General features: G+C 35.1%; 3 protein-coding genes across 4 annotated transcripts; 1 reads left to right on the forward strand and 2 right to left on the reverse strand.

Moving 5' to 3' along the window:
• Positions 1-136: 136 nt before the first annotated feature.
• On the reverse strand, positions 137-2,559 carry LOC106650015 (ATP-binding cassette sub-family F member 1). The gene is made up of 4 exons (XM_014367782.2): positions 2,117-2,559; positions 1,170-2,041; positions 923-1,101; positions 137-843 (listed from the first exon to the last, which is right to left on the reverse strand). Exons 1-4 carry the CDS (start codon positions 2,452-2,454, stop codon positions 349-351), a joined length of 1,884 nt encoding a protein of 627 aa, XP_014223268.1. The 5' UTR covers positions 2,455-2,559; the 3' UTR covers positions 137-348.
• A 648-nt stretch (positions 2,560-3,207) lies between these two features.
• LOC106650037 (pre-mRNA-splicing factor CWC25 homolog) lies at positions 3,208-6,024 on the forward strand. Its single transcript, XM_023457644.1, has 5 exons — positions 3,208-3,502; positions 3,841-3,988; positions 4,232-5,396; positions 5,474-5,760; positions 5,856-6,024. Exons 1-5 carry the CDS (start codon positions 3,379-3,381, stop codon positions 5,968-5,970), a joined length of 1,839 nt encoding a protein of 612 aa, XP_023313412.1. The 5' UTR covers positions 3,208-3,378; the 3' UTR covers positions 5,971-6,024.
• A 139-nt stretch (positions 6,025-6,163) lies between these two features.
• Positions 6,164-11,634, reverse strand: LOC106649981 (probable phosphorylase b kinase regulatory subunit beta). 2 transcript variants are annotated; one of them, XM_014367727.2, is made up of 18 exons: positions 11,002-11,634; positions 10,784-10,905; positions 10,573-10,708; positions 10,293-10,500; positions 9,876-10,232; positions 9,614-9,811; positions 9,416-9,554; positions 9,080-9,351; positions 8,897-8,911; positions 8,406-8,636; positions 8,151-8,338; positions 7,963-8,078; positions 7,758-7,900; positions 7,408-7,683; positions 7,008-7,348; positions 6,692-6,932; positions 6,518-6,625; positions 6,164-6,441 (listed from the first exon to the last, which is right to left on the reverse strand). In XM_014367727.2, the coding sequence occupies exons 1-18, from the start codon at positions 11,040-11,042 to the stop codon at positions 6,265-6,267; spliced, it is 3,309 nt and encodes a 1,102-aa protein (XP_014223213.1). In that variant the 5' UTR covers positions 11,043-11,634; the 3' UTR covers positions 6,164-6,264. The 2 variants fall into 2 exon arrangements, with proteins under 2 accessions (XP_014223213.1, XP_014223214.1); XM_014367728.2 differs by lacking the exon at positions 8,897-8,911 and having other exon boundaries at positions 11,002-11,633.

The following is an 11,634-nucleotide window of genomic DNA, read 5'->3' on the forward strand; positions in this document are numbered from 1 at the left end:
GAGGGAAGGTCGCTTTGACAAGAAGCTTTTGGGATTTTTCTTTTTCACGCGACCATGCACACGACGATTTTTATATAATTCTCGAGGATATTGATTGCAATGCGTATTGATTTATAAAATCAAATTAATCAAAGAATTAAAAGGTGAAAGCTATTTTTTTATTCACTTTTTTTGAGGTTTTCGTCACAATAATTTTAAAATAACTTCTAAAAATATCTGTAAACATTATCGACTAATTTATAGTACAAAAACAATTCATTTTTTTTTTCATAAATATAATCACTTTCTTTTGAAAAAGGTGAATTGGCTATTATTTTAATGAAAAAATAGATGGAATTCATTGCTGCATTACTGCTGAACGGCAGCATTGGCAGCTATACTTGGATTATTGATAATTTCACCCAAACTATCCAGCAGTTCTTTCCTGTAGTCGTCGAAATCACCATCATTTTCATAGATTCCTTGGTCTTCCATAACGTACAACTGACATTCAGTCTCGCGGATAAGTCGCTCGTCGTGAGAAACTATAACTACACCACCTTGATACCTAGTAATGGCATCGGCTAAGGCATCGATGGATTCAATGTCCAAGTTATTTGTAGGCTCGTCGAGAATCAAAACGTCGGGAGCATTGAGGCACAACTCGGCCAGAGCTACGCGCGCCTTTTGACCTCCAGAAAGATCTTTCATTTTGATGGTGTGTGCATGAGAACTCAGGCCAAAAGTTCCCAACTGCTTTCTAGCTTTCTCATATTGGAGATCAAAGAGACGAATTAAGTAATCTGTGGGACTCTCTTCAGCTGTCAAATGTTCACCAGAGTGCTGGTCGAATCTTCCTATTCTCTATATGATTGATAAATAAAAATTATTAGAATTGAAAAATTATTGCTGTTTTTTAAAGTTTTATTTTAAATTAGCTTACCAGTCTATGATTTCTGATTAACTCTCCAGAAGTTGGTGTCAATTCACCAACTAATAATTTCAAAAATGTAGTTTTGCCAACTCCATTAGGTCCAACAATAGCAATACGAGAACTCAGATCAATACCAAAGTTAACGTCAACGAACAAAGGTTTATGACCAGGATAAGCAAATGTAACATCTAAAAAAAATAAATTGTATTAGCTCCAAAATAAGGTGGTGAGAAATAAATAAGAAATACAAACTTACCATGAAGACCAAGAATTGGAGGTTGTAGTGGTGGAGGATCTGGGAAACTAAACTTGACAATATATTCTCTTGGTTTTTGTAAAAGTTCTGTGGGCCCTGTACTTTCTTCTGTTTTTTGTAACTTAGACTTATTTTTTTCTTGCTTTCTAGTGAGTGCTTCTTTTTGTTTTTTCTCTGCTTGTTTCTTACTTTGACCATGAGCCTTTGCATTTTTGATAGCTTTTTCTTGTTGTTCATATGCTTTTGCCTGTTCTTTCACTTTTTGCACATGCATTTTTTTGAACATACTGTAATTGCCTTTATAATAGAACAATTTCTGCTGATCTAAGTGAATAATATCTGTACAAACATTATCTAAGAAACTTTGGTCGTGAGATACAACTAATAAAGTTTTCTTCCAACCCTGCAAATAATTGTCTAACCAAATTACAGCATTTAAATCCAAGTGATTAGTAGGTTCATCAAGTAACAACAGAGTTGGCTCGAGGAAAAGAGCTCTAGCTAAAGAAACACGCATTCTCCAGCCACCAGAAAAATTTTTAGTTGCTCTGTCTTGCATCTCTTTACTGAATCCTAAACCAGCAAGGATTCTTCTAGCTCTTGGTTCTGCTGAATCAGCTCCCATAGCTTTCAATTCTTCATATACCTCTTGCAACCTATCTTGAACTGTTGTATCTCCTTTTTCAACTTTTTCTTCTAACTCTTTACATTCATCTTTCAACTTATTACACTTTACATCAGCTTTCAATACTACTTGTACAGCTGGTGTATCATCAGCAACAACCTCTTGTTCACACAACAAAACATCTATGGTTGGTGGAATTTTGAATTTATGTTCAGCAATATGACGAAGCAATGTTGTTTTGCCATGCCTGTTTTATAAATAAAAGTAAATATTGTATTAATTTTTTTTCACACTCTTGCTAAGAACATATAATTCAACTTACCCATTAGGTCCAACAAGACCATATCGTCTTCCTTGAGCAATAAGGAGATTTGCATTAGTAAATAGATCCTTGCCTTTTGCAGAGATTGTGAAACTCTCTACTTTTATATCAACAGCATGCTCTAGCTGCTGTCCACCACGATTTTGCGTTGAACTTTGTGAAATAGTGAAATTCGAATCAAGTTCACTTTGTCCATCGCCACCTTTTTTGGTTAGAGCTTCGAGTGCTTTTTCGTAATCTTCCTTCTTTTTCAACTTTTTCTTTTCTTTATTGGTAAGCTTCTTTTTACTAGTTGTTTCAATTTGAAGCTCTTCGACTCCTTGCTCTAAATCTGACATTTTGATAGATTAAAAGAAAAACTTTTATAAAATTATCGTTCAACAACGTGCAAAGTTGAACATGCGGTCCTGCTTAGCTATCCCTCACAGATGGTGTGTAGCTTCCTTGTATTTGAAGTCGACTTTAAACATGTGTTAGGTTATGGATACTAGCAGAAATCAGGTTTTAATGCTGCGCACTCGCACCCGCGAAAATCGAAAATTGTTTGACAAAATCAAACTCATACTTTTATTGACCGATACATTTTGATTTTTAATAGGCTTTGATAGAACTTACAAAATCTCTTTTTTCAACTTAAAAAGTTATGCAAATAATTTTTATTTTGTTCTTTACATTGCCTCGAACCTTTGAGAAAATTTTAACTTCATTCGAATTAATTAAATTACTTTAATAATGCCTATTATAGTTTCATGTTTCAAACATGCGCATTTCTCAAAATTATTATACAATCATTAATAATAATTGTTGCAATCAAATTTTAATACTTTTTTGTTTTTGTAAGTGTCGATTTATTAAATAAAAAATTAGTCAAATCCCTTTATTATATTTTAGCTTTGTATAGTTCATAATAACGTATAATATTATTTATGGAATGTTTTATTCATGTGATAATAATTCAATTAAAATCGACTGACTATGCAAGTTTCGATGAATACAAGTGTCTGAGTGTCACTGACAGACATCGGGTATCGTTGATCTGTCGTCCGCAAATCGTGAATGACGGTGTGGCGCTGCATGTTCACTGACAACTCACCACAACAATCACAACTTCACCAGTGTAATACAGTGCGGTGCTTCGTCGATTATCAATCTTGCGTGCCGCGCGGAGTACTGCTTATTTACTCTCAAAGTTGACTCGATAGTGCAAATAAAATTTTATTTATTAAAATAGTTAAGTGTGAATTGTGAGAAAATTTGTCAAAATGACTGACTTTTTGGCTCCTCCAACGGTGGACCGTGAGGAATATCTCTTGGGGCGACCCATTGATAAACAATTTGAAGAGCTGGTTAAATCTGAAGGAAAACCAAAAAATCATGTTGATCATGGTAAGTTATAACACTAATTACAATTATAATGAAAGAAATGAACTTTCACAAAGATACTTTGAAAATTCCTTCTTAATTGTTAATCACAATAAAAAATACACGTGGAAAAACTTTTGAGGTTAATTTTGTTTATATTTTATTGATGTAGGGTGCCATTTATTTATTTTTCTGAAACGCGAATAAAACTGATAATTTTCGAGTGTAAGACCTTAATTAAATTTACCGTGATCTTTGAAGCACGGAGCTTTTTTTTTCTTGTACACATAACAATTCTTCAAATTCTACTTTGAATATTTATAAATATATTATTAATTTTACAAAATATTATCCATTTTTAGAGGTGATTCCACCATCATTAAGAAATTTTTCTGGTGATGATCAAGTCGATCTTCATAGGAAATTGCAAGAAGATCCTTTAATGGCCATTAAAAAAAAACAGATGGAATCTCGAGCACAATTGCTAAAGAATCCAGTAAAACTTCAACAGTTGGTAATTTATAATATCATATCTTTTGTTCCTATTATTAATTTTGGCATAACAAAAAATTAAAACTTATTTACTTTTTAGGTTGGCAAAAGAAAAATTAATGAAAGAGGAAAAAGCGAAAATGAACAAAATGTTAAAAAAGAGTCAAATTATGAAGAAGAAATCATGAATATGATAAAAATAAAAATCCAGTATTTAGGAAAGAATAAATATTTACCCCTCATGGAAAAAGCACAATTAAGATTGAGAGCAGCGATTAGAAATGGAAAAACTCCTAGCACAACTGAAGAAAGCAGTAGTGAGGATTCTGATAGACATAAAAAAGAAAAACATAAAAAAGCTAAAAAGAATCAAAAAAAGAAGTATGCAAGCAGTGAAAGTGATAGTTCAGTGGAAAGGGACACTCGTAAGAGTCGTTCTAAAGTTAAAAAGAATCATAAAAAGAAATATTTAAGCAGTGACAGTGATAGTTCCATGGAAAGGGATACTCATAAGAGTCGTTCTAAAGTTAAAAAAAGTCACAGAAAAAAAAATTCAAGCAGTGACAGTGATAGTTCAGTCGAAAGAGACACTCATAAGAATCGTTCCAAAGTTAAAAAGAGTCACAGAAAAAAAAATTCAAGCAGTGACAGTGATAGTTCAGTGGAAAAAAACACTCATAAGAGTCGTTCCAAAGTTAAGAAGAGTCATAGAAAAAAATATACAAGCAGTGACACTGATAGTTCAACAGATAGAGATGCTCGTAAAAGTAGTACAAAAGCTAAAAAAAGCCACAAAAGAAAATACTCTAGCAGTGATAGTAGTAGTACAACTGATGACTCTAATAGCAACAGTGATGATGTCAGGAAAACTAAAAAAACTGAAAAAAAAGTCAAAAAACATTCTAAGGAACCAGAAAAACACTCAAATAAAAAGAAGCGTACTAATACTCTTAATGGCAGTGATGATGATGCAGAAAAATATACTGAAAGTAAGTCTGACAGAAATAAAAAGTATGGAAAAAGTGACAAATACAGCAGTAGGCATACAGAAAGTACTAATTGGGATAGCAAAGATGATTATTATCATAGAAAAGATGATAGACATTCAAGTAAGCATGATTTTAAGTACAAACAGTCAGATTCCAAAAATGATACCAACCGTTATAATAGAACTGAAGACTATCATAAAAAAGACGAAAAAAAATTAAATAAATATGATAATAAGTATAAGTCATCAGACTACAGCAGTAGAAAAGATAGTGATCATTATTCTAGCCATAAAGAAAAAAATAAACTGACGGAGAATCAAAAATACGAAGACAAGATGCGCAGCAGGGATAAAGATGATGGAAAAAATGAAAATAATCAAGACTATATTGATAATTCTCCTGGAAGAACTAATTTAGTAAGAAATTATGGTTTGATGGTAAGTCAAAATTGTTTTATTTTAAACTTTACAAATTTTAAACCAACTTTATTTACATCCTACTTTACCAATTTTAGAAACCCGATGGTACAAAATTAGATATATCCAATGAGCCCTCCCCAAAAACAGAACGTCAAACTGAAAAAAGGCAATCTTCTTACACTGCTGTATCAAAAGACATGAGACCTCCCATGAAGAAACGAATGAAATTGACAGAAGAAGAAAAAGAACGAAAACGCCAAGAGATGTTGGATAATGCAACTCAGTATGATAAAAAACGAGCTCAAGCTGTTAAAAAATTCACAGAGGAGGAGCAAAAAGAACAAAGTATTCATGAAAAACCTTACGATAAGGATTTCATCATGTAAGTTTACATTTACTTTTCATCTCATTCATTAATATGTATAATTATATATATAAGTATTACCACAGATATTAATTTTCCACTTAATTTTTCAGAAAAAATTTAGCAAAAGTTTCAAACAGTGAAACTGTGGCTTCCAGAATTAAATCAAATGTACATAACATTCAGAGGAATAAGTCCAGTATGGATTCGAATTTTGCGAGAAGATAATCAATGCCTTATCTTCATGAATAAATATTAATGTGAATATTTTCCGGAATGTATATTTTCAATTATTACAGAATAAATAGTTTTTGTAATTAAATGATTAATGTTTTTCATGTTTGATTATGTTGCTTTCATTGTTTCTTTTAAAAAAAAAGGATTGCTTTTTATATAAAATTATTTATTTTTTCTTTAGTAATACAATCTCGAAGTATATCTTTTTAAACAACTGATAAATTATATTTATCAAATAACAATAACATAACTGCAAATTGACAGCCAGTAAAGCTAATATAGTTTTCAAGAAATAACGCATACTTCGTTGGTTTCAATGGCATCGTGCGATTCAGAAATATTGGTAACACAATCGCCTGTTAACACATTATTAACTACTGCCCGGGCTAAATAACTTGTGGTTAACGAGTAATTGGCAGAAAAGAAACTTGTCATGTCCAAAGTCTTTTCCACGTTATTATCCTACAAAATATTGATAAAACGGAGTGAACTTTGTGAATTTTAAAGAATTTTTAAGAATTTTTAAGAATGAATTTACCTTGCAAAATATAATGAACGCATCGTCAACCAATTTGTTCAAATTCAGTTGTTTTTGAAAAGTTAACTCAGGATTCCTTAGTAAAATAGTCGATACGATGTTGAGAAGCTGTGATTTAAGGAATTATTAGTATCATCAGTATTAACGGAGTTACAATGAGTAAAATATGTATACCTCGACAACAATTTGGCGATATTCTGGAATATGTATGTGATGAAGGGTCGACTCGACGAGAAGTGCGAACGTCAATTCAGATCTCGTCATGCTCGAAAGCGTCGGCTGTTGCGGTATTTCGCGATCGTTCACTCGTATGCCGCCTGGACATCTTTCTAGTACCTCCCACACTTGATTATAGAAGTGCGTTGGGACTCTACACAGGCTACCCTCGATTTTTCTTCTGCCCAGAATGGATAATCTGAAACAATCGGATTTTAAAATGATTTCATTTTTTAGTAGTTTCACTAGTATTTTCTTAGGGGAATACACTCACTCTTCATCCTCAGCCCATTCCTTCACAGTAAGCACTTTAATAAGTAGCTGACGAGCTTTGTAAGGGCTATAGTCTTCGATGGGTTTAGTGGTCATTCCCATAATCTGAAGATAAATATTCATGGCCTCCAAAACCCATCCGATTCGTATCTTCAAAATACCCTTGAACATTTCGGGATTAGTTCCGATCAGTCGACCGCAATAGAGCAGTATCTCCTGTTGTAGTACGGCCTGCACGACGTTGTGCGGTTGTATGGTATTGTACATGACGGCCTGTATCTCGGCTGGCGTCATGGGCTTGTCGAATACAGTTTCTTCGTGGCCAATGACGCCCACGGTGATCTATGAAAAGCCCAGACGTGTAAATATTCCAATTCGAAAGACGGTTCTACGAGATTCACCTGTTTTCCTTTGACCAAGACTCCGGTGATGAAGGGACTTATACTGTCGACCGTGTGGTTGAGCAAACTGCTGCAGTATCTCACGCCCATCCAAAAGCGCAAGCTACCAGCTTGCTGATATAGACTTCTCAGAGTTTCACCGACTAAATTACCATTGATTTCGTAATTTTCACCCTCGCGTTGCAAGAGTATACCGTACAGCTGGCACTTGGCGTACAATCCGGCTGCGTTTCTGATCGCGTTGATGATATTCGGAGTCGACTCGTTCTTGAAGTTCTAAAAAAAAAAACAACAAAAGAGTTTGCTGTGCTATGGGTACTTCATTGCAAGACCAACGAAGTTGAGCTTACGGAAAGGTCTCTGGTCTGTTCGTCGTACGACAGAGCCTTGGGTACGTCTGTCAAGCTTTGATAACCGATGTAGTCATGTTCCAACTGCTTGAATTGCCTCAGCTCTATGTCCGTTTCCATACTGTTTATGAAATCCAAGTGCTCTGGTAACACAGAATTTTATCATGAGACTTTCGTTCGTATTAAATTTTGGTGAAGCTTTTACCAATGCAGGACGAGGATATGAGATTCTGCAGTCGACCTATTCGTACTTTGGTTCCATCGCAGTAGCCTTTTTTCAGCATAGCGAAAAGATCGAGCATCTCTTTGAACTGTGGATCCCTGAATTAAGATTTGAATTTGAATAGAGATTACCTAGCACTACTTAGCAGACTGAAAGTTAATAGTGCAAACCTCATGTGCTCCTCCCGTATGAGAAGGCATACGGTAGGTCTACCGGAAAGTCTCCAGTACTTTCCAACAAATTGAAGTTCCGTTTTGATGTCGTCAATAAGTAGAGCCATGTCTCGGTACAGATAGAATTCCGATACTTCGAATATGAGGGGATAACAAAGTACAGTCATGCCGCAAACTCTGTAAATCTTTGCAAAAAAGTCATCCCATCTCGTGTGTTCATAATGCAAGCTCCTTTTCTATCCCTCGATTTACCTTACTGGTGCCCAAAGAACCAATAGGTCGAGCTGGTCGCCCCTCTAATCCTAATTTTTCATTGACACCCAAACTCTGGTAAACTTTGACCAATTGAGTAGATGAGAGTATTTGAACAGGTTCAACTTCGTGAGGCGTTTGAGTCTGAATTCCGTAAGTTGCCATCATGGCTTGAAGTCTCATGGATTCAGCGATTAGTACGATTTGAACGACCAAATCGGTATGAGTGCCCTTTAAAAAAAAATTATATTTTAAGGACTATTTAAAAAAATGTGTGCTGTTTTGAATAAGCGTATTCGAAGCAGCTCACAACACCCTCAGTTAAAAATGTGAAAAAGTTCAAAGTTTGTGCCTAGAGTAAAAGATAAGAGCTAAAAAAAAGCAAATGTAATAAAAGGTATAGCATAGAATGAGTAATACATGGAAAAATAGATGTTTTTTAATCACAAAAGGCAACACTAAGTATAGCGTAGACACACAATATTACTTACGCTGTTTAGTTTTACCTGACAGGAATGTGGAACAAAAGTAAGGGAATTATGCTTTTATTTTGTGATTTTTATCCTACATCTAAAAAGTGTATTCACGATATTAGTGGACAATTATAATGATGTACGTTATAAACGAAGACAAAACTCAGATCTCGACTATTGCGAGAAAAGACAAATGCTCACTTGGAAAGCCGAGTAACGCCCCGCCTTTCTGGGCCGATTGTACGAGGGCAGATATCGACGAATCGGATCGAGCTCGTTGATGTGCAGCAGATTGGCAGTGAGCAATTGAGCTATGACGAACATCGCCTGGTTCCACAGGTAGATTGGGGTGTCTTCACCTCCTCGTTGAGGCCGACCAATGCGGCTCGGTTGTTTCGCCATCGTACCCGGATCGGCTTTCTCCATCTCGATGCTCTCCTTGGGTACGTAATAATACGCCGGTATGATTGGATCTGTTTGATCGTATGTTTTTTATTTTTAATGAAAATACTTAACGCATGGAGTTATGAGTATTACCTCCGTAAGCGTCTTTTGATAATCGATCTTTTAACAATCGTTGATATTCTTCCACTTGCTCCGGTAGGGTATTGAAAACTCCATCGATAATCATGAAAATGTAAAAAATCGGCCATTCGCATTCTATGTGATCGTAATCCTAAAAATAATAAAACTCAGTGATCGATGGAAATAACAATTTCACAATTAATTACATACTTTAATTTCACCAGGTTTATAATAGCGTCTCTCAGGATCTTCTATAACAGTCTTGAATCCATCACGTCCAAATCTTTTAAAACCATAGTTTCCTTGCAATCTTCTGAGAATATTAGCTTTGGTTTCGGTGTATAATACTTCTTCGTGAGTAGCAAAAGCAGGAAATGAAATGGTTGGCAGCAAAGAGGCATCGACGCTCTGGGTAAATGAAAATTCAGTTCTAGAAAAATTAAAACGCTAGTATTGCAAAAATCGTTCTTACTTTGGAGCTAGATTCTCTGGGCAACATAGTTTCGAAAATGCAACGATTACGATTGTGCGCGTCGATATCGACGTATATGACCGACCAGGATGCTCCTTTTTCACCAAACAAATTGCATCCATTGATGGCTTCCAGTGCACTTTTGGCCATGCCAATAGAGCTTGCATGGATTTCTGGTGTTCCATCATTGTAACGACTGCCTCTTTCCCACATTCCAAAATCAGGTGTACGATAAGCTCTTTCTACATAGTACACCAAGTTTTGAATGAATGCTACCTCATCTTGAGTATAAATTATTTGAAGTCCAGATGATATCATTTGGACCAGAAATATAAGGTACAATGATACAACATCTATCTGAAAAAATAAACAGTCAAATCAGTTTAAAGCAGAGTGACAAATAAACATTTCACTTACTTGTAAATGATTGTAATCCTCATCTCTAAATATTTCTTCTCCTGTATCTAGATGAAATTTGCAATGCAAAGCATATCGATTGGACTGATTTTTCTTAAAAAGTTCCACGCGGGCTGATTGTTTCATCCAGCATTCTAAGATACCTCTCATACATTTAATGGCTGATTGTCCCAACTCGTATGATTTTCCTCTATCATCATCTATTCTCCTAAAATATATATTTTATATTTCTAATTGCATACAGAAAAAAAATCTTTTTTATCAAAATTTAAATAAGTACCTGTAAGCCTGGTATAAACTCCAGATGGCTGCTGCACAATATATACTTTCTCTGATGCTTCCTACTTTTTTTTCATCTGATACTTGTGGAAAAAGCCCTGTTATACAACTTTGGTAGTGTAGAATTTGCCTTTTGACTATTAGGACATTAACAATAGAGTTAATTAGAGAAAGTGCTCTAAAATAGGTAAATTAGTAATTATAACACTTACCAATGCCATAATATATATCAAGTTGCCTGACGGTATCTTCATAATTAGATATTTTTAAAAACATGTCTATATCAAAATCAATAACACTGCCTTGTCTGACATTTTTGCTCTGAGCCGGAGACCTGTACAATGAAAAATCCATTTTATTGATAGCAAGCACATTCTTATCTATTAAACAGAGTGATGCTTGAGCTTAGCATAATACGTATAAATCAAACCTCATTGGTGAGCTGTTGGCAGGAGTTGCAATAGTAGCCATGTTAAAGCCCTTGATTGTGTCTGTGTATATCTTTAGTCACAGAGAAGGTTATCGCTCGATTCCTTTTTTTCGTTCAAAACAAACTTCAACTACGACGCTCTTTATTCCGTTGATCATACGAATGTCAAATCACTAGTTGCACTCGGCTTCTGACATATGCACAGGCCGCGGTGTGCGCGACAAATATCAGCGCTCAATATACGTTATTATACAGACGAGTAAGGCAAAAAGGCGAGAAGACAAAGGTGACATTTACCATCGTCCGAGTTATAGTTACTACAATACATGCCGAAACTTTCGGTGCGTTAATTAGACTCTCGCTCGCGCGGCTTCGGGGAGAGTATTTTTATGCACAACACATAAACAGTGACGTCGCGAGTTTACATAACGCGCGGATCGTATTGCGTCTCGACAGCAGACGATGTTTTGGCAAGCGTTCCTAGCAGCATCTTCTTGCTACGAACGTGTACTTGGGATTTTATTAATTGAAATGGATGGATTACTGCAATTGATTGAAGGAAAGACCCTTTTCTTATATTTTTTACCTTCTTATAATGTTTTCATTGTGTATATTGGGAGGCCATGGGGCGAG

The sequence above is a fragment of the Trichogramma pretiosum genome, unplaced genomic scaffold (assembly GCF_000599845.2).
Source record: "Trichogramma pretiosum strain Unisexual culture from Peru unplaced genomic scaffold, Tpre_2.0 scaffold82, whole genome shotgun sequence".
Classification (NCBI taxonomy): domain Eukaryota; kingdom Metazoa; phylum Arthropoda; class Insecta; order Hymenoptera; family Trichogrammatidae; genus Trichogramma; species Trichogramma pretiosum.